Consider the following 27,954-nt stretch of genomic DNA (forward strand, 5'->3'; position numbering starts at 1 on the left):
CACTGTATGAGTCACTTTGACACTTAGAAAATGCAGGGGTTTTTTTGGGGGGGGGGGCAGTGCCTGGGTGGCTCAGTCAGTTAAGCGACCGACTAGATTTTGTTTCAGGTCGTGATCTCAGGGCCCCACATCAGGTTCCACACTGGTGACATTGGGCCTGGTTGGGATTCTCTTTCTCTCTCCCTCTTTCTCCCCCTCCCAGCTCTCTCTCTCTCTCTTTCAAAAATAAACTTAAAAAAAAAAAAAAAAAGGATAAAGCAGTGTTTTAATTCCAACCCACATTTCAGGCTTCAGAAACATTTTACATTTATCTTAATTTTGCCATTTCCAAGGAATTAGGATTCTGAGTCTACTTGGGTCAGGCCTGATAACTCCTTTATACACAACCAGTTTTGCTTTGAGTCTTTCAAAGCATTGCTTCATTTAAACTTTACCTAAACTTCATTCTGCTACAAGTTAACAAGCCCAACTTTGTGGAACTACAGGTGTGTTTCTGGTTTTAGATAGGCTTTATCCACTGACATGAATGTCCATGACCACATTAAGTGCAAAACAGTAAATAGTGTACAACCTTATTTATGTTTTTAAAATATAGATACTTGAGGGGTACCTGGGCGTCTCAGGTGGTTAAGCAGCCGACTTCAGCTCAGGTCCTGATCTCGCTGTTCTTGGGTCCGAGCCCCACATCTTGTGCTGACAGCTCAGAGCCTGGAGCCTGCTTCAGATTCTGTCTCCCTCTCTTTCTTCGCCCCTTCCCCACTTGTGTTCTCTTTCTTTCTCAAAAATAAATAAATAAATTTTAAAATAAATGTGTAAAACATATATATAATATATACACATATATACATAGATAATATATACATACATTACAAAACCTGGAAAAATGACTATAAAGTTATATATGAAAATGATGTTGTCTGTATTACTAAACAAAGTAAAATTTTAAATTTATTTTAAAGTTTTTTTTAAAGGTATTTTTAGGGACAGTCACAGAAAAAAGAAAGGTGAAATGATTTTACATAATCAATACTTGCTAGGCTGCCCAAGGAACAGGGAAATCCTGCTACTCTTATTCTATAATCTGCCCAATTCCTAAATCCACAGGTGTTAACCTAGAATGGGCAGTGGAACCTCTTAGGAAAATCATCACATCTCCCGTCTCTGGAAACAAAATGTTAAGAATGGGATTATAAATCTAACTTCAAAAACATAAATGGAATTTGGAACCTTGTAGAGTTAAAGCAGATCCCAATGATATCTTCAAAGTTTTAGGCCTTATAATTTACACTGTCTTTAATTATAAGTCTATAAAAGCTTAGCAAGAGTGGTTTATTTTTATTATTATTTACAAAACTCCCTTCCACCCATTAATCACAACATGCATTTACAATACTGTTGCAAAGTAGGTCAAAATACTCCTTAATACAGTTTTGGCATTAGGTGCTTATTAATCTTATCCCATTTATATTCTTTGAGAAAGTCTGCACAGTTGACCCTTGAAAAACACAAAGTTGAACTGCCTGGGTCCACTTATACAAGCATTTCTTTCAACAAATAAACAGCACAGTACTGTAAACGTATTTTCCTTATGATTTTCTTAACATTTTTTTTTCTCTAGCTTACTTTAAGACTTACTTAAGACGATAGTATGTAATACATATAATATACAAAATATGCGTTAGGTGACTGTTCCTGTTCCTGGTAAGGCTTCCAGTCAACAGGAGGCTATTACAAGTTTTGGGGGAGGCAAAAGTTATACTCCACTGCCCAGGAGTCAGTGCCCTTAACCCCTGAGTTGTTCAAGGGTCAACTGTAATTAGTCCAGTCAAGACACCTGCTTACATGTTTGCTATCATTTAATGATTAAAGTTTCCATATAGCAAAAAGGAAAAAACTGAAGGCATCCAGGAAACATTATCATTGTAATTAAAATCTGAAAAGGCAATTCATTTCTTCCTAACTCTACCCAGAGATGGTCAACACAGATTATAATTTTTTCAAACTCCTTTTGTGGTCTTGTATAAAAGCTTAAAATAAAACACAAGGGGGGAGCTACCTCTACGTGTAAACACAGTTCAGTGTGCTTCTCTTGTTATTTCTTATTAAAGCTACAAATTACTAGGAAAATAGTGCCGCCCACGGGCTTTCCAAGTTTTGATTTCTGGGGAACACCCAGATCAACAGTGAATGAGCCAGGCTAGCGAATGATAGGCACGCAGTATGTTAGTTGGCCCTGAAGAGAAATAGCCAGTTTGTGAATGAAACCTAGGCCTTGCAAGAGGAGTGCCGGCTTCATACTCAGTTAAGCCTACTCTGGAAGCATCTAGCTGTGTGACCCAGGGAGAAAATGCTCGTTCCACCTCAACACCACACCCTACTTAGACCCCCTTACCCGCTTCCACACTCTTCACCCACTCCTCCCTACCCCACCCCATCCCCGACTTCCTCGAGAGCCCCTCCCCCGGACCCATTCAAAGCGCCACGTCTCCTAGCCCCGGGGCACCAGCCACCCGGCGGAGGCTTCCTGCAGTTAACCCCTCCCAGACTCCCGTCCAAGGTCAGCGATCCCCAGGCTCGGAGCCTCCACTAGGCCAGGACTGGTCACCACCAACCGCAAGAGCCGCGCCCTCGACCCAACGGCTCCCGCCCCGCCCCGCCCCGCCCACGTGACACCCACGTCCCGCCCAGGTTGCCCACGTGACCCGCGGCCATCTCCCCCGCCCCCCCCCCCGCCGCGCGCGCGGCGTGGATCGCGGCCGGAGCCGCCATTGTTCCGCCAAGGGACGACAGCGGGGCCTGGCCCTGGCGCCGAGACGCCGCTTAGCGGCCGCCACTGGAGACACTCCCTCCCGCCGCCCCCCTCCTCCTGGCGGCGGCGGAGTGAGGCTGACTAGGGGGAACTGGGAGCCCCCTCTCCTGGCGGCGGCAGCTGCCGATCCCCGGCTCCGGCGCGAGGGGCGGCCGCGATGCGCTCGGCTTGAGGCAGTCCGGCCCGTCCCTTCCTCGCCTCCCTTGACTCTTCTACGGCGTCTGTGCGCCCCAGCGTCACCCTGAGAGTCTCTTTGACGGAGGGAAGATGGCTGCACAGAGCTGGCAGGACGACCTGGCCCAGCAGGCCGAGGAGGGCTCGGCTCGGCTGCGGGAAATGCTGTCGGTTGGCCTAGGCTTTCTGCGCACCGAGCTGGGCCTCGACCTGGGGCTGGAGCCGAAGCGGTACCCGGGCTGGGTGATCCTGGTGGGCACCGGCGCGCTGGGACTGCTGCTGCTCCTCCTGCTCTGCTACGGCTGGGCCGCGGCTTGTGCCGGCGCCCGAAAAAAGCGGAGGAGCCCGCCCCGCAAGCGGGAGGAGGCGGCGGCCCTGCCGGCCCCGGCCACCGACGATGTAGCCCTGTTGAAGAATCTCAGGAGCGAGGAGCAGAAGAAGAAGAACCGGAAGAAATTGCCCGAGAAGCCCAAAGTGAGTAGGGGTGGAGCGGCGGTAGAATAGGGGCCAGGGCCCGGCGTGGAAACCCTCGAGCGAGCGGAAGGCCGAGTCCCAGTCCCCCCAGCGGGGAATGGAAGGGGAAAAGAGTGAGGTTAGTCAAGAGCTGGGACTGAGCTCTCCCCAGGTGGAGGAGGTGATCGGTGGACACGTTACTTGGGGAATCGTGGAAACTCGGGAAGTGTAGGACGAGTGGGGAAGACTAGTTTCGAGGAAGGAAGTTAGACGGCGGCGTGGGGTACGTTTAAATAAAAGCGCCGGGAGGTCAGGCCATTTTCGGGAACCTTGACCGCCGGAATAACATGCCAACCCTTCTTGAGGCCTACCGGGTAGGCTGTGTGTGGAGAGTGATGGGACCTTACGGTGGTGCTGGGAAGTTGTGGGAAGACTGCGCCTGGAAGGCAGATGTCTACTTCAAGTTACATTGAGACGGTAGCCGGGGGAGGAAATACGATGACCTAAAAAATCTGGGGTTTACGGAGGATTAAAGGTACCCAGGTCTAGACGCGCTTCCATTTTAGTTAAACTGTTTAAGGGAAATGGTTGCCCACTCTTACTCTTGTGAATGCAGCCAATGGAGGCCTGAACAGGAGCAAGGCAAGAGGGAGTCGCTGCTTAATATACTTCGGGGTACATAGCCCCATGAGGGAGAGCTAAGTCAAGTTAAGCGGTGTGCGAGGTTTTGAAATAGTAAAAGGGAATGACAGAGCAGAATGGTGCTGTCTGAAAGAGATTTAGGCACCGTTTTACCGGGCCACGTGTGGAAATGCAGAGAGCATCACATCCATTTTATCATGCTTTCCCGTTTTATTTGTACATTCTTTATTACCCGTGGATCTCCCGTTATATCTTTTAAAGTTTTGTTTTTTACGATACTTTACAAGTGGAGGGTGTGTAGAATTAGAAACAGCTAGGCTATTTTTATATACATTGAATTAAGCTCCTTACCTTTCACTGCAACAAAGTAAATGTAACCCAGTCGTAGCATGTGAAATGCACTCTGGTGTGTGTTGCCGGGTGGGAGGTATACACATAGGAATGAGAATCAGGCATGGAGACTAATGTAGGAGACAGATTCATCAGTTATGCTAATAGAGCACAGACAGGTGAGGTTTGGAGGGTGGGAGACTAATTCCATTGAAGGGATTTAGGAAAGTTACTGGAGGAAGTGGGGTTTGAGTTCAAACTAAAGCAATGAGAGTATTGTTGGAATAAGTCAGTATTAGAGAAGTGACAGGTCACAGTTGGTGCATTATTAGGCCTAGATAAGTGTTCACATTTAGTCTGCTGATTAAGATAACATACAAAACTTAGAAAAGGATATGACTTTGTCAGTATGAATTCTACCTTAAGTTGGGAGAGGAAATAGAACTGATTTCGAATATATATAATTACATTTTTTGAGCAGAGGTTACTGGAAAGTCATGTTACGGTGGATATAGAGAACCTGGCTCCAAAATTAGCAAAGAAGGTGATCTTGAAAAAACCACGCACATTAATAACCCTAAACCCTGTGTGGATGAAGCAGATTGTGAACATTTCAAAGCCCTGTCTGGGACATCTAGAATTTCAGATAGACTTGAGTCGAGAGACAGGTGCTCTAGGAGTCCATCCGAAGTGCATCGTAACACTCAGACGACCTATCTGAAGAAGGAACAGGTTCCTGTGAAAAATACTCATCAGACTTAGGACTTACTCCTCTTTTTCATCTTAGTTGAGGAATGGGGCAGTGAATGAGTAAATAAATCTTAGTATTAAGCTTTGGGGAGTGAAGAATGGGATGACTAATCAAATTGTTCAGTGTTGATTGGGTGAGAAAATATCTTTGCCTACCTCATGGTATACAGGTGTTGGAGAAGTTTATCAACATTAACAAAATTGTGGCATTCTAGCTTTTTGACTGCAACTTACAATAAAAAACACATTTTCCATTACAGTACCTCCCAACTTCCACCCCCTTATCGAGAACACACACATATCAAACCATACGGTTTGTTTTTCTTTAATGATAGTTGTGACCCATCAAATTGGTTTCACATTTCACTGTGAGGCATGACCCACAGAAAAACACTGCTTTATGAGACTGAGAAATAGAAGCACCCATTTATGTAGTACTCCTGTGCTTTGCACTGTGCTAAGTATTTACTTGGAGAAAGGCAGCATACAGCTTGCAATTTGAAGGCAGTGAAAAGGAATACAATATTCATATGTCTCATTGTGAAGGGGATACAAAAGTAGAAGCTCAGTTGCTCCCCAGGGAGATTTTTATTCCAGTTGTGGAAAAGGATACGCTAAAAAAAATTAACAGTGCAAACCCATTGTGGGCCCAGGAGGCCGTGAAAGACCTTATCACGGAATCTGGCTTTGAAAGTGGGTAGGAGCAAGATAGTGGAAAAGGCTGAAGAAACAGGAAAGGCCCAGGAGAGGAGGCCCTGTCAGCCTGGCAGGAACTAAACTTGAATAAGGCATTTAACCTTGCTCTGTTTAGCTTATCTTGTTTATAAATTGAAGATTTTAGTTGAGTTAAAATATTGGAGGATTCCTCTAAATGTTATCTCTGACTATTTGCAGTGGAGTTGCTTTGAATGCTTATTAAAATTTATAGATTCCTGAACACCAGCACAGATCTTATAAATTCAGAATAAAAAATCTCTGGAACTGAGTCCAGGAAATCTGCATTTTTAACAAGCTCCCTTGGTAAATCCTTGCTATTAGTTTAAAAATCACTCACTGGCATAGAGCCATAAGATCCATAGTAAAGGAGAGATTTCTAAGGGGTGTCATCTTTAATCTTACAATCTGTCTCTTCATTACTATATCATTCTGATACACATTTTAGTATATACTTACTCTGATCCAACTAACTAGTTTTGTGAAGGGATATTACATATTAAATGTTTTGTTTTCATCTTTTTATCCCATTATTTTTAGTTCTTTCTTAAATCATTGCAAATTTTGCAACTCAGATTTTTAAAATTTGTTTCTAGTAGTTTATTTCTATCTATAGAGTAGGTGGTATTTAGCTTTTTTTAAACCAACGCATAAGCACTTTTTAAAATCTTTATATCATTTTGATTTTTATCCCCTAATATCTTGGCAAAGGTCTTTCAGGGTATGAATTGCAGTTTGTTTTCCTACTAAAAGTGAAGGGGGTGGCACTTTTCACTGGGCTTATTTCTTGGCATTTTTGGAAATCATTATGTATTTTCCCATGACAGCTAGTACAATGTAAGTATTAAATAGGAACTTAGTAAATATTTTTTAACTTGACTTAATCTGAGCCATAATTTAGATGGATGTGAGATATCATATAACTAACTGGCGTTTAACAGTTGTTGCCTTGAATTTCAACTAGAAGCCTACCTATAACCAGGGTCAACTTCAGTGAAAATTTGTATTAGTGAAAAGGTTATTTTTATATTAGTGTAGGACTTCTCATAAAGATTTGCCATAATGCAATTGTTGATATCTATAAGCTCACTGAATAAGTAGTGTTTTTGTCTTGTTTGCTCTTGTATAACCTTGCATAGTGCTTAGTACTCAGTAAAAAATTACTGAATGCATAAAGTAGTAAGATGCCCTACCAAAGTATTTATACCACTCATTCCCATTCTTCATGCCTGGTAAACAGCCATGTGAGCCACCTTTTTATTTTTACAGTGGAAGATGGCTGTGTTTGCCTCTTCTGGCTAAAATTTTATAAGGTCTGTCATTCTATAGCCAATAAATCATTCTAATAGTATGCAGCATCTTTTGTAGTCATTATTTCTGTTCCAGTTTCATTGCCACTGCCCTACTTTTGGACTTTATTACCTTTTGCTTAGACTGTACTAATACCATCCTAACTGGTTTTCCTGCTTCCAGTCTCTTTGTTGCCAATCCTTTCTACCCACTCATGCCAGTTAAATCTTTTAAAGCCCAGCTCTGACCATGACTTTCATGTTTGCGTCTTGTCAGTAGTTTTCTCATCACATGTTGAATAAAACCCAGTCTACAACATGGCACTCAAACCTCTTTATAATGTAACCCCCATCTTAGATTTATCTCTTAACTATTATCTCAAACACGTTACCATTGGCTAGACTTTAGTGTCTCTTATTCAAACTATTTTGTTCTATTAAAAGCCCTTTATTTCTTTCTCTCTATGATTTCTACTTATCCTTGAAGGCCCAGCTATGGTGCTGTCTCTACTCTGAAGCCTTCCCTAGTTCTGCAGCTAGGGTTAGTCTCTTTTATATTTTTATTTTATATTTTTTATGATATCTGAAACAAAACTGAACATTGCCTGGGAAGGTACCTGAAGGGCAATTCGGATTTTTTCCCCAGCCCTGTGCATGTCTGTGAGTGATGAGGAGAGCACCTCAGGTATTAATTTCGGGATTAGAAATTAATTTTAGTGAGCAGGTGAACTTGCCAATATGGAATCCCTGAATAATGGGATCAACTTCATATTAGTCTGTAACTGTAACTGGACCATTCCTCTCATCTCCAGAACCTCATGTCTAGGTATATACTTGATTTCTTCTATTGGAAATCTGACGTTTGTCTCAAATTTTAACATCTCCAAAACAATTCATGATTCCCTTTTCTCTCCTGGTCTTCCCCATTTCTGTAAATGGTAAATGACTGCCACCCATTCAGTTATTCAGTCCAAAAATCTAAGAGTCGTTCTTGATTCTTCCCTTTTTCTCATTCCCTTATATCTTCCGTACCTCATATCTAATCCGTCAGCAGGTACCATCAATTTTATCTCCAAGATGTGTATTCAGTCTGACTACTCTCATTCTAATGTCTGTCTGGCCCCTTAGCTCACTTACAGAGTAGTAACCTCTGCACGTTGCCCCCCAGTCCTAAAGCCAACACTTGTCTAAAACCAACACTTCAGTAGCTTTTGCATTTAAAATCTGTTTAGATTTTCCTGTGTGGCCCAGTACCTGCTTTTCTTTCTAGGCTGATTTTGAGTTCATTTCCTCTCTTTATTACCTCCAACTATAGTGATCTCTTTTCAGTTCTTCACTCTTTTACAACCCAGTTCCTTTGCATGAACTATTATTAGCACTTCTGGGATAAACTTTTGCCTACTGTTCAAATCAGCCTGTAGGTCTCACCTTAAAACTCACCTTCCTAGGGATGCCTGGGTGGCTCAATCAATTAAGCATCCCACTTTGGCTCAGGTCATGATCTTAGTGTTCATGAATTTGAGCCCCACACCAGGCTATGTGCTGACAGTCAGAGCCTAGAGCCTGCTTTAGATTCTTTGTCTCCCTCGCTCTCTGCCCCTTCCCCACTCGTGCTCTGTCTCTCTCTCTCTGTCAAAAATAAATAAACATTTAAAAAAAAAAAAAAAACCTCACCTTCCTAGAAAACTATTTACTGATCACCCTAGTTGAAATAGGCATCCCCTTCTGTCTCCTGCGTCAACTCTTTGTATGTATTTATTATAATTATCACAGTTTGTAAATTACTTACCCATTTACTTTTCAGAGGCCTTTTCCCTCCACTAGGTTGTAAGTCTTTTTTTTTTTTTTTTTTATGTTTATTTTTGAGAGAGCAAGAGAGTGTGAGCGCATGTGCACTAGCGAGCAGGGGAGGGGCAGAGAGAGAGGGAGACACGGAATCCGAAGCAGGCTCCAGGCTCTGAGCTCTCAGCACAAAGCCCAACATAGGGCTGGAACTCATGAATCATCAGATCATGACCTGAGCAGAAGTCAGACACTTGACCAACTGAGCCATCCAGGCACCCCTAGGTTGTATGTCTTGATATATATACAATGGCAGACAGTGCCTGGTATGTAAAGTGCCTTTGATGATTATTTGTCGAACTCAGTTCTGAACAAAGTATAATGATACCTCATAGTTTAATTGGATAATTTATTTGGCTAAGTAAATTTAGCTGTTAAGATATTCCAATAGAAGTATGTCTTTTAGGGGTGCCTGGGTGGCTCAGTTGGTTAAGCGTCCGACTTCGGCTCAGGTCATGATCTCATGTTCCGTGAGTTCGAGCCCCGTGTCGGGCTCTGTGCTGACAGTGCAGAGCCTGGAGCCTGTTTCAGATTCTGTGTCTCCCTCTTCTCTGACCCTCTCCCATTCATGCTCTGTCTCTCTCTGTCTCAAAAATAAATAAACGTTAAAAAAATTAAAAAAAAAAAAAAGAAGTATAGTCTTTTATTCTAGGTAGTAATTTTGCTGTATTATCCCAGGTATTAGTAAAGGTAAATTATATCACTTGCTACCTACAAACAGGATTTTCTTTTTACCTTTAAATCACTATTCCCCATGTTATAAGTATAAAAAGAAAAATCATTTGATTAAAAACTCCTGAGTTCTAGATAAACATTGCTGATTTTACAGAAATGGAATCTTGAGATTTATAGATTATAATAACTTATTTGAGGTCATAGAGCAAAGGAGTTTCAAAGGCTAAATGGTATGATAATTTGTAGTCTACAAATTCTGCTGTGATGTCCGTGTACCTCTCTGGTTTTCATAGCATGTTCAAGGATATTACATTGCATTCAGAGAACAATTCCAATTTTCCCAGTAAGTTACAGCTGTCTTTCTTCTTCTTTTTTTTTTTTTTAATTTGCTTTAAGGTTTATTCATTTTTGAGAGAGAGAAAGAGAACACGAGCAGGAGAGGGACAGAGCGAGAGGGAGACACAATCCAACGCAGGCTCCAGGTTCTGAGCTGTCAGCACAGGGCCCCACGTGGGGCTCGAACTCACAAACCAGGAGATCGTGAACTAGCTGATGGGCACTTAACCCACTGAGCCACCCAGGCGCCCCTCTCTTTATTTCTTTCAAAATTTACTTTTAGAATCAAAAGTTTGGGGGCACCCAAGTGGCTCATTCGGTTGAGCGTCCATCTCTTGATTTCGGCTCAGGTCATGATCTCACGGTTCCGTGAGCTCAAGCCCCACATTGGGCTCTGCGCTGAGCATGGAGCCTGCTTGGAATTCTCTCTCTCTCCCCACCCCCCCCCACCCCCCGCTCACTTGCTCACTGTCTCCCTCTCTCTCTCAAAAATAAGTAAATAATCATTAAAAAAATAGAATCAAAAGTTTGTGCTGAAAATTGTAATGACTCTTACCAAAGCTCCAGAAATTTGGCTCTGTTTGGTTAAATGACAGGACTTTTTCATCTTGTCGTTGTTTTCTGCCAAAGTCCTAACAGAGAAGACCTTTAATAATTATGCTTATCTTAGATATTAAGAGCAGCAATAAACCCTCTTAACACTTGAGGTTTCTTTTGCACTTTGACATTATTGGTTAATGTACTACTTCTCAAGGTTATGAAAGCTTTGAGAGTATTTTTTTAATTTTATTTTTTAATTTTTTTTAATGTTTATTTCTGAGAGTGAGCACGTGAGTGGGGGAGGGGCACAGAGCATCCGAAGTGGGCTCCATGCTGACAGCATGAGGATTCCTGGTGCAGTTAACAAGTTGATAGTTCGGAATCCCTGAAGAGAGTTGAGTCTTTGGCTAGCTGCTTGGAAGGCACAGGATCTTTACACTAAAGGAAATAGCTCAGGATATATATAGCATGATTTTGCAAATTTGAATCATAGGCCATATTTGTAAGATTGTACTCTCAGTTATTAAGAGTTTAAAATTGGGGTTGGATTTAAAAATAAGTTAGTAAATTACTATAATTAAAGCTGTAGTATATTTATATTTGACATATTCACATTTGGCAGAAAAAAAGACACTTTCAAATAAATGGCAAGAAATTGTTCTATCTTGAATTTATATCAGAACTCTTCAAACTAAAAATACACTGACCAAGGCAAGGTCTTGTTCACTAAATGAGATGATGCATGTAAAGCATCTAGCAAGGTGCTTGGCCCACGGCAGATACTTGGGAATTACGTGTCAGGCCGTCTTCACTCTGTCAGCTAAAGATGATGCACCTTGAATTTCCATAACATTTTGCCCTTGATCTTTTTTTATGATGGGTGTAATATGTCTACTTATGCCTCCTGTATGTTCAGATTAACTTTAAGCTAAGAAAATTGAAACTCTAGTGAAATAGTAACTTCTCCGGGATTACACACATTGGGGAATTCAACCCTGGTTTCAGCTTGCCTTTAAAACCCACACTCTTTTCCTTTACGAGTAGGGTTGGAGGGGTTATGTTCACTTACTGGATAGTAAGTGAATGAACATAAGTGAGTATGATGTAATTTTCTTTTATTAGAAAATGGTGAAACTATAAGCAGTTTTTTAAAAAAGAAAGATACTACATTGCTGTCTTTGACAGCAAGCCTGGACTATTTCTAGCCTCTGAGAGGCTGTGTTTACTTACCATTTGTATTCTGTTAACTCCCCAAAAGAATGTGTGTCTGGAGCACTGGGCCTGATGGATGCATGTAGTGTCTGTTGACCCTCTTGACCACCAGGACTTAACGCTGGTTGTAGGCTTGCTGGTTGTGACCTGAAAGCTGGACAAGGAGATGAGGATTTGAGCCATTATAGCCATGTTCTCTCATTTATTGTCGTTTTAACAAGAAACTTGTATGAGTACATATTTTCTTTATATTTACAAATGATGAAATAAAGGGTTAAGTCAAGGAAAATGCTTATAATCACAGTGATTAAATATAGAAGTCGAGTCTTAATCCCAGGTTTGTTCAGTTCCAGTGTCCATGGTCTCTTCATCTTCCATTTTTTTGGTAGTTGGTAGGCTGCCCTTCTAGTTTCTTAAGGTGTTTCCAAGTAACTTGAAGTCATGGTTTTTATATTTTCTATGTGGAAATAAAATTCACATAACTAAGTGAAAATGGGATTCTAAATGGTTTCGTTTTAGAAGTCAAATGTTAAACTTTACATATGGTTATCTTAGATGTAGATTCCTTTGGAGTAGATGTCCGTTATTAAGCATATCTGCTTATTCTGAACCTCAAAACTCCTCAAGGGCAAATTCCTTTCATTTGTCCTTGTTCCTGAGGTCCCTAGCCCAGTGCCTGAAGTACTTAATAAACATTTATGAAATTAATAATTTAAGGGTTGACTAACATGAAAATTATATTTCCTTTTGGGGTGCCTGGGTGGCGCAGTCGGTTAAGCGTCCGACTTCAGCCAGGTCACGATCTCGCAGTCCGGGAGTTCGAGCCCCGCGTCGGGCTCTGGGCTGATGGCTCAGAGCCTGGAGCCTGTTTCCGATTCTGTGTCTCCCTCTCTCTCTGCCCCTCCCCCGTTCATGCTCTGTCTCTCTCTGTCCCAAAAATAAATAAACGTTGAAAAAAAAAATTAAAAAAAAAAAAAGAAAATTATATTTCCTTTAAATCAGGCATTTTTTTTTAATTTTTTTTTTTTTTTTTTTCAACATTTATTTATTTCCGGGACAGAGAGAGACAGAGCATGAACGGGGGAGGGGCAGAGAGAGGGAGACACAGAATCGGAAGCAGGCTCCAGGCTCTGAGCCATCAGCCCAGAGCCTGACGCGGGGCTCAAACTCACGGACCGTGAGATCGTGACCTGGCTGAAGTCGGACGCTTAACCGACTGCGCCACCCAGGCGCCCCTAAATCAGGCATTTTTTAAAGTTTGTTTGTTCATTTTGAGAGAGAGAGGTGAGTCAGAGAGGGAGAGAATCCTAAACAGGCTCCACACTGGCAGTGTGGAGCTCAATGCGGGTCTCGAACCCAGGGACAGTGTGATCACGCCCTGAACTGAAACCAGGAGTCAGAAGCTCAACTGACTGAGCCACCCAGATGCTCCAAAATCAGGTATTATTCAATAAGAGACCCTGCTCCCCTGCTGTGTGTCTCCTTTTTGCATTTTATTTTCTTGATTGTCAGCTAGGTATCTTCATTTTGGTTTATCACCACCCCTCCCAACACACACACACACACACACGCACGCACGCACGCACGCATGTGCGCACACACACTCACAATGTTCATTCATGAATATGTTTTTCAAAGGATGTGGCGTAGGAGTTGGGCAATGTATAACAATAAAGCAGACATAGCATTGCCTATAAGGAGTTTATCCATCTAAGAAATGATTGTCATTTTTCTGTTTCTGGTTGATTTTCACCAAATTCGGAGGATGTTCTTGTCTAATTTAAAATATAGCTTATATTCTATATGTGAAATTAACTTTGGTTGTTCCTGGAAGGAAACACCTCAAAGTTTTCCAGAAAATTTTATACTAGGTTACGATGAGAGGCCCGCATAATTGCTAATCTATGGAAACGTGTATATTAAGGCTTCATGATGAGAAAAGATAATACCTTTTGTATAAGATACAAAAGATAAAACCCTGTTGGCAGTCAGGTTGGATTTGAAGTGTTGGTTTGCAGTTAGTTGCTTTTTCTTTTTCTCTTCCTCTTTTTCTCTTTTTCCTTTTTTTTTAGAGAGTGGAAGCACAAGTTGGGGGGAGGTGGAGCGGGGAGAGAGAGAAGGAGAGAGACAGTCCCAAGCAGGCTCCATGCTCAGCGTGGAGCCCAACTTGGGGCTCAGTCTCATAACCCTGGGATCATGACCTGAGCTGAAATCGAGAGTCAGAGGCTCAAGTGACTGAGCCACTCAGGCGCCCCTTTATTTAATTAATTAACTTACTTACATTTAGTTACTTTCATGTGAGCAGATCTACATAATATGCCTCCATTTCTGGATTTGCTGATTTAAATGTGGTTAATGATTTTCCAGGACAAGACCTTCTTGACCAGCTAGTGGCAGGACAGATGAGTGTTGCTGGTGGGTAGGAAAGGCACAGCTGCCATTGTGTATCCTTTATTCATAGGGCCCAATAGTTCTGTTGGGATAGGAGGCATATTGTTTCATGTTATCTGGCATTTTGAGGAAGGGTTGTTGCTGACTCCCAAATGTTAGTGGAACATTGAGAAATCTGCATAGACCGAAGGAACAGCTACAGTTACAGTAATGGCATAAATTCATCTTGCGAAGAAGGAAGTAAAAATGGCACAGGTTGGAGTGTGGGACCACCTGTGGCTTGCCGGTCATTTCAGAGTCTGTGAAATGGAAACTGAGTGTTCCTGCTGTAGCTCACGGGATTGAGGACTTCAGAGTTTATATTTGTTCAAAAGGAGATTGTTTCATCTTTCATTTGGGAGGCTGTATCACCAGTGTCTGCGTTTGGCCTCAAAGGAATTGCATTGAATTTTTTGTAGTTTTTGACCAATTAATTCCTCACCTTTTAGCAGTTAATAAATTAAGATGACTCCATGTAGTCATTTACATGAATAAAATGGAAGTGCTATAGTAGTGACTGTGATGGAAAGTTTCCTGAAGGGATTAGTTAAGTGAAGTTTCAGAAATGTAAGCCTGTGAGCTTCCAGTTAGAGACTGGAAACTGAAAATTGAAGCTGCAAGATCGTTCAGGGGGCATAAGGCTTGTATAGAGAGGGTGAAGCTGAAGCAGACCACAGGAAATCAGAAAAGGTTTGGCTGAAGAGGATAATAAGAACTAACATATGAGAACTGACAATTGAGATGCTGATCTTGGAAGTAGAATTAAACGGTTTTATATTCCTGATGTGGTTATTGCTCTAAGTCCAGATTCCTTTCAGGGTTTTCTTACCCTTCTTTGTGTACCACCCCCCCCACCCCCCACCCCCCCCCCACCCCCCCGCAACATGTACATACACAGGGAAGCTGGTGAGAGGAAGCAGCATGAAAGTGACACAACGGCACAGGAGAAAGAAAACCAAATCAAGAGGAAGGAGACCTGGTTTTGGCATCTGAGTTTAACAAATTGCTTAAGACCCAGCAGATTAAATTGGGGTTAATTAGGATTTTTGTCAGCTAAAAGACAGCTTTTGTTTTGGCTTTTCTGCCATAAATCTTTGAAAAGCCTACAAATCGGGTTTTAGAATATTAATGGTCTGTTTCTCTAACTGTATATCCCTGATAATTTCGAACAAACTCTGGCAAAGTCACATTATAGAAACTTGAGCATTGCTATTGTTTTCTGGAGTATGGTTCTGCTATAATGAGTAATCTGGTGGAAGTCTCTTCTGCAAGAACTGGAAATAAGGCAACTGAAACTAGTAGATTGATTTACTAACTCATTGAATTATTGGAGTATGAGAATAAGCAAGTGAAAAGAAATAGTAGGACCCAGAGAGAAGAGGTTAGAATACCAGATACCTGGACTCCATTCTTCAAACTCTTGAATCTAAATATATTTCTGGTGATAGAACATAGAAATGTGGTTTTTTTTTGGGGGGGGAGGATTAACCCCCAAAACTAGTGATTCTAATTAAAACCCAGACTTGGAATTCACAAACTTAATTTTACTCATATCTTTTTATTTTCGGAGTGTTGAAGCTGAGGTAACCTTTTTAAGCTGTAGCACTGGCTTGGTAAATTTCTTTTTTTTTTTTTTTTTTTTAATTTTTTTTTTTCAACGTTTATTTATTTTTGGGACAGAGAGAGACAGAGCATGAACCGGGGAGGGGCAGAGAGAGAGGGAGACACAGAATCGGAAACAGGCTCCAGGCTCTGAGCCATCAGCCCAGAGCCTGACGCGGGGCTCGAACTCACGGACCGCGAGATCGTGACCTGGCTGAAGTCGGACGCTTAACCGACTGCGCCACCCAGGCGCCCCAGGCTTGGTAAATTTCTTAATCCCAGAACAATAGAACCATTAGATAATAGAATTACGAGAGGCATTAGAGATAATCTAATATAGAGGCCAACAGATTATGGACCAGGGACCAAATCTGGCCCTCTACTAGTGTTTTGCAAATCAAGATTCATTGGAATACAGCCACTCTCAATTTATTCATCTCTGGCTGCTTTTGTACAAAATTGCACTGTTTCGTAGTTGCAGCAGAGATGATATGGCCCACAAAGCCTAAAATATTTCCTGTCCCTTTATCGAAAAAGTTTACTGACTTTTGAATAGACCAGATCTATAATTTTATATATGTGGAAATAAGACTTAAAAGATAATGAGTGAAACGTTTTGAGATTACACTACTAATTGGTGGTGAGAGTGCAAATACAGTTTAGTTCCCCATATTCCTGCTTTCATTCCATGAGTTTTTGTTGGAGGAACTGATACCCTGGGTGAGATCAGAAAATTTATTTGTGGTACAGGCTTTTGTTTATAGGTTCATTATCATATTACAAAACACAGTTATTAGAGATAGTAGCACATCAAGTCTTACAACATGGCTGTACAGAAACCTATTAAAGTTGGGTCGGGGGTAGCATTTGATTGTAGTATATGCTGTTTCTTGAGTATAAATCTTTGATTTGACCCTCCAAGCAGTTTGATAACAAGATTCTTTTTGTTACCCGTGCAGCCTAATGGACGGACGGTTGAAGTGGCTGACGAGGAAGTTGTCCGAACTCCTCGAAGTATAACAGCAAAGCAGCCCTTAGAGACAGATAAAAAAAATGAAAAGGTAAGTTTGGGAACATATGAAATTATATGCAAGTCTCTTAATAAAGAGAGTGACATATATAAAAATGATGTTTTTCTGTTTCACAAAATTGTATGTATACTTCCCCATTTAAGGACAACTGAAAATATGAATTTATCATAGCAGATGGGTGGTAAAGGCGTAAGTAAGTTGTTTTGTTTTTTTGCTTTTAAAAGGAAGGATGTATCACCAAATATTTTTAAACATGCTGTGGCAGTATTAAATATTCACTTTACCAAAACAGTTTTATTTATGACTTGAACGTCTTCTATAGGAGTAAGGTTGCAGGTATGTAACACCCTCTTATTTGAAAACAGGATTGTATTATCTTTGTTAATAGTACACTTCTGACATAAAAAGCTTACCAACTTGTTCGATGGTATTAAGTGTTGAAATAGATTTCTCTTCTGATGGAGACATAATTGTCTACTTATTAGACATTTTGAGTTTGTTGAACAAAAGAGAATGTTCTGTGCACTCTTAAGTTTTCAAATAAGACAATCTGTCATACCCCATAAATGGTACATTCCTGGGGTTTTATTCAGTTTTCAGTGTTAGAACTGACCCATTTTTTATTTGATTTAGGCAGAATGTAAAAAGGAACTGTTAACAGTGGGTTGTCCTGCTGTGGGAGAGAAACTTCTCATTTAAGTCCTTTCGATACATTTAATACTTGTGCTCTTCCACTCCCTTTTTAAAACCCTGTGCATGCATAACTCCTTTTTAACAAAGAAAGACAAACCAAAAAATAACGAAAGGTAGATAAGTGGTTTCTAGAAACCAGAATGCGACAATTCCAGTCCTACAGAATAATAGTATGAAATGGTTGCTACACTTTCTTAACGCTTACAATTTTTAAAGTGTCTTTAAAGAATTGGTAAGATCAGTTCTCCTCCGTAACCCAGTAAAATTGGTCTAGGTTCAAGATGGCTGCAGGTAGGATGGCGTAAAATGAAGGATAGTTGTGGGCAAAAGTTAAATGTATGCCTGATTTTGCCTTTGGCAGAAAAATAAATAGGAAATAACTTGTATTAACAAGTAAGCATACAATTTCAGGATTGTAAATTTAAAGTGTGAATAGTTTATATGTCTAATACGTATTTGTACTCCTTCCCTATAATATTTCCTTGTTTCTGGATTTTCTTCCTACTAGTGATTATTTTATGCTTGTTCCTTTTTCCACTCCCTGAATTATCCTGAAATATTTGTAGTTGGAATAATTGATGAACTGCCATTCATCTCTGATTGGTTAATCATATATAGATCGGGTGTAGGAAGATGAAAAAACCACAGTTTAGAGTTTATAATTATTCTGAAATTTCTTATGTTAGGAAATAATTACAATAATTGACATTTTAAATATCTGTAAAATGGCAGGCACTATGCAAAGTGGGGTGTGTGTATAATGTATGAATGTATGTACATATATCTTGTAGGGACAAAGTACATATCGGGTGTGCTTTTAAGACTTTATAGAATATTTATCCATGTTATTTTATTTATCCTCATAAGAGCACACAGGAGGTGATATTATACCTATCTTACAAATAAGAAACCTGAGGCATAAGTTATCTAAGCTATTAGATGTAGTCAGTTCTAACCCAGACCCATCTGACTTCAAAGTCTGTGCTTTTTACTGCTGTGTATTATTTCTGATCCTTTCATAAACTCTAGCAGGCAGGTAGTAACCGCCCCATTGTACAAATAAGGACTCTCAGCATGGAGGGATTTTGCAGTTTTACTCAGCGCACAGTTTCTGAGCTAGGATTTGAATCCGGCTCATTCCGGTGCCAAAGCCCATGCGTTTTTCAGTCACTTGACAGTACTGCCTCCTTTCAGTTGCTGTTGCTTTTTCAGAACAAAACTTCTGCCTTTGGTTTGCTGTCTACTTGGTTAGGCTTTTTGCATAATAGTAAATGCTACAGCTCATGGCTAGTGTTTCTTTTTGCTGTCTGCATCTTGAATTTATGCTTTTTAACTTGGTTTAGCCCAAAAGACTTTATTTCAGTTCATTTTTTATGCTATTGCACTGTTTTTGCATGTTGTAAATATGTGTTTTTAAGGCTTTTTATTACTTTCTTTCTAAAGAGGCTTCTCTTAGATCTACTTATGTACCTTAATATGCATCATTGTATGTTTTTCTCTCAGAGCCACATCTAAGCACTCTAAGCTGTGATATTGAATACCTTGCCCTGTCACTTGAGTAATAAGCCTTAGAAGTAAAACATTGTCTAAAAACCACGTATGACAAGAGTTATAGATCTTGTGTCTATAAAGCAAGTTAAACTACCATAGTTTTCTAGGTCTTTATTTGGCTGTGAAGGTCAATACTTCATCGGTACTGGTCTCTAGTAGAGTAGACCTAGGACCATTAGCTGGCTGAATGCATTGTGCTATTGGATGCTGAAGAGAATAAGAATGGAAGAAGTACTTACTCTCAGAAAGACTGCAGTCTAGTTAAGGAAAGGCAAGCACAGGAGAAGATACCAGGTAACAAGACTTTGGGTGCCAGATATTCACAGGAATAAGATTATCCAATTTGGGTGGCCAGAAAGAATTGACAATTGGACTCTTAAGGCTAGGGGTGGTGGTATTTTAGTAAGTAGAAGTGAGGAGGCCAGCTTTGGCAAGTGAGAGAGAAACAAACGGACACAATCAGACATTATTCAGCTGAAACAAAAGATATTCTTAATGGAAAGCTCTCGATAAGTTTGACTGGTCAAGGTGGGGGTGGGGTATGATAAAAATAGATATGTTTAGCTGGCAGCAACGTTTATGATTAACAGGTCAGGCTTGTGAGTGATTATGAGGATTTGAATTAAGATAGAAGTGTAAAGATTGTTAGAGAAACAACAGAAACCAAAATGTATAAAATTTGGTCACAATCAAATTTGTTTATGTTCAGAATGAAGTCAATGGTGTCCTACTGAAATATCATTCATTTTAAGTATTAATAAGCTCTTACATTTTTATGTTGCTACATAGTACAAAATATTTTCACCTCTTTTGACCCTGTTGACTAAGTCTTGGTTGAGGAAGGAGAGGGGTACTATCATTTTTTTTTTTTAATACAGCTCATTAAAAAGAGTTTAGTGGATTGCCCAGCATCACATACCTAGTAAATAATGCTCCCTCAATTTCACGGAGGCAGCTGTTCTCCAAGTGTGGTTTGTGGACCCCTGGGATGGGGTCCCAGGGACCCTTTTGTTGGGCCCTGGGGGATGAAACTGTTTTCATAATAATTAGGACATTTGCCTTCTTCACCGTGTTGATAGTTGCACTAATGGTGCAGAAGCAATAGCAAGTAAAACTGCTGGCTTCCGAGCACAAATCGTGACGGTGACACCAGACTACTAGTAACTGTATTCTTTATGCAATCCACTCATAGTTTAAAAAAAAAAAAAAAAAAAATGCTAGTTTCACTTAAGAGTATTCTTAATGAAGCTATAAAAATGATCATTATTAATTTCATTAAATCTTGACCTCTGAACACATGCTTTTTAATTATTTTTCATGATGAAATAGGAAGTATACCTACAGTATGCTGTGTACTGAAGAACAGTGGTTGTCTTGAGGAAGAATATTTGTACAATTGAGTTGCAACCTAGACTAGTTACTGTTTTTATGTGAAAGAACAGCTGATAGATACCAATGGTTATTTAGACCTGGGTACTTGCAGACATTTTCTCAAAAATAATTAAAATGATCCTGTCACTTCAAGGAAAAGAATACTTAGTATTTGTTGCAAATGATACAATGATTTGTTTCTGAGTGAAAATTAGAAATCTGGAAAATTTGTATCTGCCACCATTAGCTTGACAGCATCCCTGTGCTTAAAGAATATCTGATGAGATCAGTTGTGATATTAACAAATGTGATTTTTAAAACTGTATACAATGGAATGTTTTAACATTTTAGAAGATGCGTGTAACTCACTGAACCAGTATTTTCCAGGTGACCAGTACTTGCATGTTACAAAATCAGACAACTGTGAAAGTTTCATTAAATGCACAAGGTAGACCAATAGAGTGTGGAAAGTTCATTGATGCACTTTCAGATTCCATGTTGCAACAATTTTTAAGAAACTACCACTTGACAAGTTTCAGCATAATACTTTCCCCTACCTCTACCTTAAGTTCCTTGTGACTTCCCATTGCTCTTACTCTACAACCTTGAACATAACCTAAAGGTCCTGCCTGTGATACAGGTCTCTGTTCCTACCCCTCACCCTGTTTAAGTCTACGCTCATTGGTTTTCTTTCTTTTTTGTTAAGCAGCTTTATTTTGAGATATACCACAAAATTTATTTCATATAAGTGTATGATTTTAGTTTTATTGCAGAGTTGTACGGCTCTCGCCATAGTCTAGTTTTTGAACATTTTCCTCTGCCCACTACCAGTAACGCCCCATTTTCTCCTTTTCTTCTTAGTCCCAGCCCCTGTCAACCACTAACCTTTGGTGTAATGTCAAAGGATATCACAATTATCTGAAAAAGCAAAAAACAACAACAACAAAACTATTAAAACAATCCTTTTAAGGGCGCCTAGGTGGCTCAGTCGGTTAAGTGTCCGACTTTGGCTCAGGTCATGATCTCGCAGTTTGTGAGTTCGAGCCCTGCATTGGTCTCTGTGCTGGAAGCTCAGAGCCTGGAGCCTGTTTCAGATTCTGTGTCTCCCTGTCTCTCTGACCCTCCTCAGAGCTCTCTCAGAGCTCTCTCTCTCGCTCTGTCTCTCTCTCTCTCAAAAATAAATAAACATTAAAAAAAATAAAAACCAATCCTTTTACCTGGGGCACCTCGGTGGCTGAGTCAGTTGATTATCCAACTCTTGATTTCGGCTCAGGTTATGATCCCAGGGTCGTGGTATCCATGCTGGGTGTGGAGCCTGCTTGAGATTCATTCTCTCTCTCTCTTCCTCTTCCTCCCTCTCTCTCCCTCTCTCCCTCCCATCCCCCCCACCCCCCACCTACCCCTCTGCCACTCTCCCTGCTCTCATGCACACTCTGTCTCTCAAAAAAAAAAAAAAAAAAAAAAAAAAAAAAAAAAATCCAGGGCACCTGGGTGGCTCAGTTGGTTCGAGTGTCCAACTTCAGCTCAGGTCATGGTCTCATGGTTCGTGAGTTCGAACCCCCACATCAGGCTCACTGCTGTCAGCCTGTCAGCGAGGAGCTGGCTTCAGATCCTCTGTCCCCTCTCTCTGCCCCTCCCCCATTTGCACTCTCCCACAATTAGTAAATATTCTTAAAAAGTCTTAAAGATCCTTTTTCCAATTATATATCTGTGTGTATATAGTCAGATTTTCATCACATGCTTTAAATAACGTATCACAGTAAAATTAAATGCAAAAGGAGGTATGTGAATCTTGCTATCTTTTATGAAGCCAGACATTAAAGATATTTGCAAACTGTAGAACATACCAACCGTGCTGCTCACTAAAATGTTTATTTGTTTGTTTTGGAAAATACAGTTATTTATATAGGTGTAATTAAACAGTATGTAATTAGTCTATTATTATTTTGAAATAAATTAATATATTAAATAATATCTTAGTTTAAATTTATAGTATGTTAGATACCAGTAGAAACAACCCATGTAAACAAAGGCTCTTTGATATCTTTGGTCTGTTTTAAGAGTATCCTATAACCAAGAAGTTTGAGAACCACTATTCTAGGAGTGATCAGTGTTTAGAAGACCATAGACAAACTTATTCCAAGGCATCATAGATTTTAAACAACTGTAAGGTATAGTAGCTCTTAGCAAAACAGAGAACACTGCATGCCCAGTGAATTTACATGCATTTGTGTTTTACCTTCCATAATACGTCTTAGAAACAATAGTCTAAAATCGGGGATTGGCAAACCATGACCATTGGCCATATGTAGCTCTCTGCCTATTTTTTGAAAGTTTATTGGAATGCAGCCACACTTATTTATTGTCTGTGGCTGCATTTATATTACAACAGCAAAGTTGAGTGGTTGCAATAGAGACCTTATAGTCTGCAAAGCATAAAATATTTATTGTCTGGCTTTTTTTTGCTGAACACCTCTTTTAAACTTCTAATACAATCTTTTGGATTCATTAAAATATTTCATTATCTGGAATGCTTTGAATCTGATTATGTAGGTCTTGGACTCTTGACCTTTTGGGCTCCTTGTGCCATAGAATCTATAGCTTCATGATTCTTGGGTTCCATCCAAGAATTAGTAGTTTCAGTGCCCCCTTTGAAGGTAAACACAGTAGTTTCCATCAAAGAGGGAGTATCTTACGAGAGAAACCTCATTTTTGCCCCCTAGACTTTTCTGTCTAAACTCCTGACAAATAGCAGAAAGGAGACCAGAACCAGGACTTCTCCTCTAGCCCATCATTTTCCCATGATGCTGTAGTTGAATGAGGCAAGTGGGAGTGGCAAGAGGAGATTGAAATAGAGTGAGAAAATGAATTTGGTTTTAAACATGCTAAGATTGAGGTAATAAATGGAGTCTCCAAGTGGAATTAATTTATTAAGCTGTTGGAAATTTGAGAACCATGTCTGGGAAAGAGTTTGGGGCTAGATAAAGTTCTTAAGAAAGGTTTCTTGTAAATTTTTTCTAAGATTCTGGGTTGGTAGTCATGCCGCTTGTGTGGTGTACCATAATTCGTGAGCTCACACCAAATGTATTTAAATAATTTAATGGCTTGCATAAGTGTTCAAGTATACAAATAGAGTAGCTCAGAGGTTTTATTTTGGGGGCAATGAGAATTGGGCAGACAGGACCATATATAACGCAATTTATTTTTAGGCTCTTTTACTGATTAACCAAATAACTGCTGTCTGCAAGGTGTATTATTCTAGGAACTAGGAATATAACGATTGATAAAATAGGATAAAATGGGAAAAGGGATGACTAAAATAAAGCAAATATATTCTCTTTTTTTTTTTTTTTTTTAATTTTTTTTTTCAATGTTTATTTATTTTTGGGACAGAGAGAGACAGAGCATGAACGGGGGAGGGGCAGAGAGAGAGGGAGACACAGAATTGGAAACAGGCTCCAGGCTCTGAGCCATCAGCCCAGAGCCTGACGCGGGGCTCGAACTCACGGACCGTGAGATCGTGACCTGGCTGAAGTCGGACGCTTAACCGACTGCGCCACCCAGGCGCCCCGCAAATATATTCTCTAATGGTAGGTGGTGGTAAGTGCAGTGAAAGAAAATCTAACTAACGAGGGTAAGGAGGAAGGTAAAGTACAGGTTGTGGGTACTTCCCTTCATCTACAATCCTACTCCTTCCTTGCATTCAGGGAAATGTATCAGACTAGTAGTGGGTGGAAAAATCTTGGCTGTAGTTTAAATTATACCACCACCACCACCACCCCGAAAAGCAGGAAAACCTGCTGGAACTCTCTCTACTTTTAAAAAGGTTTGTGACACTTTTTGTAATTAATCTCATCCTTACATCATGTCACCAAGTTACCAAGATTAAGAACTGTTGGTATAGATAGTTCAGAGAAATGTAAATAATATGTTCTTTGGACCATCCATCCTTTGCCATTTATGCCTTGTTCATCTATATGTTTGAGACAAGTGAGAAAAATAAATAGTGCTGAATGTGGAGCAGTATAAAATAGGGACTTACCATATTTGTTTAGGCAAAAGGTGGATGAAATTGATCCTAAAGCAGTAGTTTTCAGACTTTTCAAGAGGCAGTTGCTTAGTTTTCAAAATGATGAACTTCACTGACCGCTTTTAATTTTGTCAGGTATGTACATTTTTAAAATCACTGTCACCATTACAAAAAAGAAAAATTTTGACCCAATGGAAATAGAACAAAAGTCTCAGAAAACAGAATAGTTACTGCCATGAGTTAGGGGGAAATCTTACACACTAGCCACTTACCTGCAGACTAAAGTATCATAGCATCCATTTCTAACCTTTAGGTTAGATCCCAGGGTTGTGGGATGAAGCCCCACGTTGAGCTCCACACTGAGCCTGGAGCCTGCTTGAGACTCTCCCTCTCTCTGTGCCCCTCTCCCTCACTCATGCTCTCCCTGTTTCTAAAATAAAATAAATTATTTGTCTGTTACTTGTGAAAATTCTCATATCTGCACAATTTAACAGCTTGGGAGCAGTTTCCTAACAGAAGCATAGCAGCCCAGATTTTGGAGCATGCTTATCAAATCCCAGTTCTGACACTTAATAATTAGGTGATCTTGGGGTTGGTTAGTTAATCATTCTGTGCCTTCTTTTCTCATCTGTAAAGTGGAAGTAATAACATCTGCCTCATAGAATTCTTTTGAAACCTGACTGGGTTAATTAGGAAGATCTATATAAGTGATAGTGATATAACCAGTTAAAACAAAAACAAACTTTTTTTAAGTCTTTTTAGTGGATCCATTTGTTAAAAATACCAAAGTAAAAAACCATCAGATTCGATTGCAGGAACCGCTGGTGTTGAGGAAGATTAACTTTTACTAGTTAGATGTCCACAAAAACCTTTGCATACTTAGAGGATGAGGTTGAAAAATTAGTGTCATGTTTTGACAAGCATGGCCTTCGTTTAAGTGAATCTCTATACTTTTGTCAAGTATGATAGTTATTAAAAGTATTGAAGTATTAAAATACATGAATTGAGAAGCTTATTCAAAAATAATGAAGCATGTTCGGTCATATTGCTGTCACTAAAAAATAGTTGTTTTACAAATGTATATACACTGTCAGGAGGGTGTGTATAAAATTTACAAAGAAACAATCTTGGGAGTGTATGTCTAGCACATCGTAGGGATTTAATAAATCTTGATTGCATGACAGCCATTAGGAGAGGTTAACTAGCTCCATGGTAGAGGCTGACAAAGAATAGGAGGGAAGAGCGTGGTCACACAGGAGCTGGCACTTTGTATTTGCATTTTCCTTCAAAAGCGTTCACTGTAGTGGAGCTGCCCACAAGTAAGATGTTTACGTCAGTAGGACGGCTAAGGCAAATAGTAGCATGAATGCATATTTGTGTTAAAGCTTTTTATAAATACGTTATTAAGTCTTGTCTGGGTAAGCATTATTCTTTGGTTAGTTACTTAACTAAAATCAAACAAGACCTAAGCCTAAATCAAGGTAGTCTGTCTTATTTTTCTGCAGATTTCATTTTAGTGACGAATCACAGTATATTTCAGTGTGAATATAACTTCTCCCCTTTTTTCATACTTTCTCTCCTTTAAAGTCTTATATATGCTTATGTATACTATTTTGTAGTTAGTCTGCTTTCACATCTTCTTTAATCTTTAAAAGAACCTTATGTGGGGGTGCCTGGGTGGCTCTCGTTTGGGCGGCTGACTTTGGCTCAGGTCACGATCTTACTGCTCGTGGGTAGGTTTGAGCCCCGCATCGGGCTCTGTGCTTACATCTCAGAGCCTGGAGCCTGCTTCAGATTCTGTGTCTCCTTCTCTCTCTGCCCCTCACGTGCTCATGCTCTGTCTCTCTCTCCTTCAAAAATAAATAAATAAACATTAAAAAAAAAAAAAAAGGAACCTCATATGAAGTTAGGAATTTTTGTCCCAAATGGCAGTTGGGGAAAGGGGTTTAGAGGCACTTAGCCCAAAATCGCATAAGTAATACATGATTAAATTTGTAGAGTTCAATGTAGAGTGACAGGATAGCAGAGTATTTGTGAGGGCAGGATCTAGAGTCAGAACTGAATTTTAGTTCTGGATTTACCACTTAATAACCCTCTTGTCTTAAGCTATTTATATAATCTCTTATGGCCTCAGTTTTCTTATCTGTAAAATGGAGGTACTTAACTTTAGTTAGTTCCTGTAGGTCTGTACGGTCCAATGTGGTAGCTACTTAATGGCTATTTAGCGTTCCTTCTCATACTATTAATAACTTTTTATATTCATTACCTTTTGAAATGTATTTGGGTTATGTTGAGTTAACGTATATTAAAATTAATGTGACCTCTTTCATCTTTTTGACATCTGTATGCTAGAAAACTTTAAATTACAAACATGGCTTGTATTATATTCTATTGTACAGTGCTGTTCTAGACCAGGGATGGGCAAACTCTGGTCCCCTAGATCAGCCAGAGGCCTATTTTGGTAAATAAAATTGTGTGGAAACACAGTCACAGCCATTCAGTTACATATTGTATATGGCTACTTTCATGCTACAGCAGCAGGGTTGTAAGATCACTATGTATAGAACTATATGTGCCTTGGAAAGCCTAAAATATTTATTATTTGATACCTTATAGAAAAAGTTTGCTGACCTCTATTTCAGGCTATAACTGAAAAATGCTCAGTGTGTTATCTTGAGTGGGTGTGAGAGACAGTCGATAGAAAGTAGATTGGTCGTAGATGCTAGTGGGAAAAAGGTGGTGGGGACACCGACTGGTCATTGGTACCACGTTTCTTCTTCGGGATGATGAGAGTGTTCTGGAATTAGAAAATGGTGACAGTTGTACGACCTTGAATCTACTAAAATCCACCGAACTGTACAGTTTAAAGAGGATAAATATTATGGTATGTAGATGATACGTCAATTTTTGTGAAGTAGATATGAGCCTGGTTTGGTAGATGTCATAAAGCAGTACATGAAACATGATACATGTTAATGAGAACATGGAAAAAAACAAGTACAGATCAACTACAGGGAACATAAAAAGTTTGTTATGAATAGTTGCTTATATACTCCTGTTGTCAAAGAATTTTTAATCACTCTTAAGAGCTGTCATTTATTGCTTACTCAAACTATCATTTACTGCTTTACCCATAAAGAAAAAAAAACTTAGTATCAAGATATGATCTTTTTCCTGGTGGTAAACTTAACTTGAAGATAATAAGATATACATAGCCAGTCTCAGTTAAAAGAGTGAATATAGATTATAAGTAAAATCAATATTTGATGAATATTAGTACTTTCCTGGAAGCACTAATCTAAATATAGAAATCGTGGCTTTTCCAAGTTTTAATGAGCAGCTTCTGAGAGGAGAAAATAATATTAACAGAATGGAATTGGAAGGCTGTTTCAAAATAACCCACATCTTGTATGTGTGTAGGTATTTTTTTTTTAATGAATTACTAAATACCTACCATATGCAAATCCTAGGTATTTTCGC

General features: G+C 39.8%; 1 protein-coding gene across 5 annotated transcripts in view; it reads left to right on the forward strand.

Moving 5' to 3' along the window:
• Nucleotides 1-2,695: 2,695 nt before the first annotated feature.
• The window catches only part of MTDH (metadherin), a 56,460-nt gene continuing 31,201 nt past the window's right edge, over nt 2,696-27,954 (forward strand). For 4 of the 5 annotated variants that reach the window (XM_043601438.1, XM_043601442.1, XM_043601441.1 and 1 more), the window contains exons 1-2: nt 2,725-3,457; nt 16,758-16,859. In XM_043601438.1, coding sequence (XP_043457373.1) covers nt 3,077-3,457; nt 16,758-16,859 — 483 coding nt within the window. In that variant the 5' untranslated portion in view covers nt 2,725-3,076. Of the gene's footprint in view, nt 3,458-16,757; nt 16,860-27,954 lie in introns of all 5 variants that reach the window. The other variant, XM_043601440.1, reaches the window with a different exon arrangement.

This window comes from Prionailurus bengalensis, chromosome F2, assembly GCF_016509475.1.
Source record: "Prionailurus bengalensis isolate Pbe53 chromosome F2, Fcat_Pben_1.1_paternal_pri, whole genome shotgun sequence".
In the NCBI taxonomy this organism is placed as follows: Eukaryota; Metazoa; Chordata; class Mammalia; order Carnivora; family Felidae; genus Prionailurus; species Prionailurus bengalensis.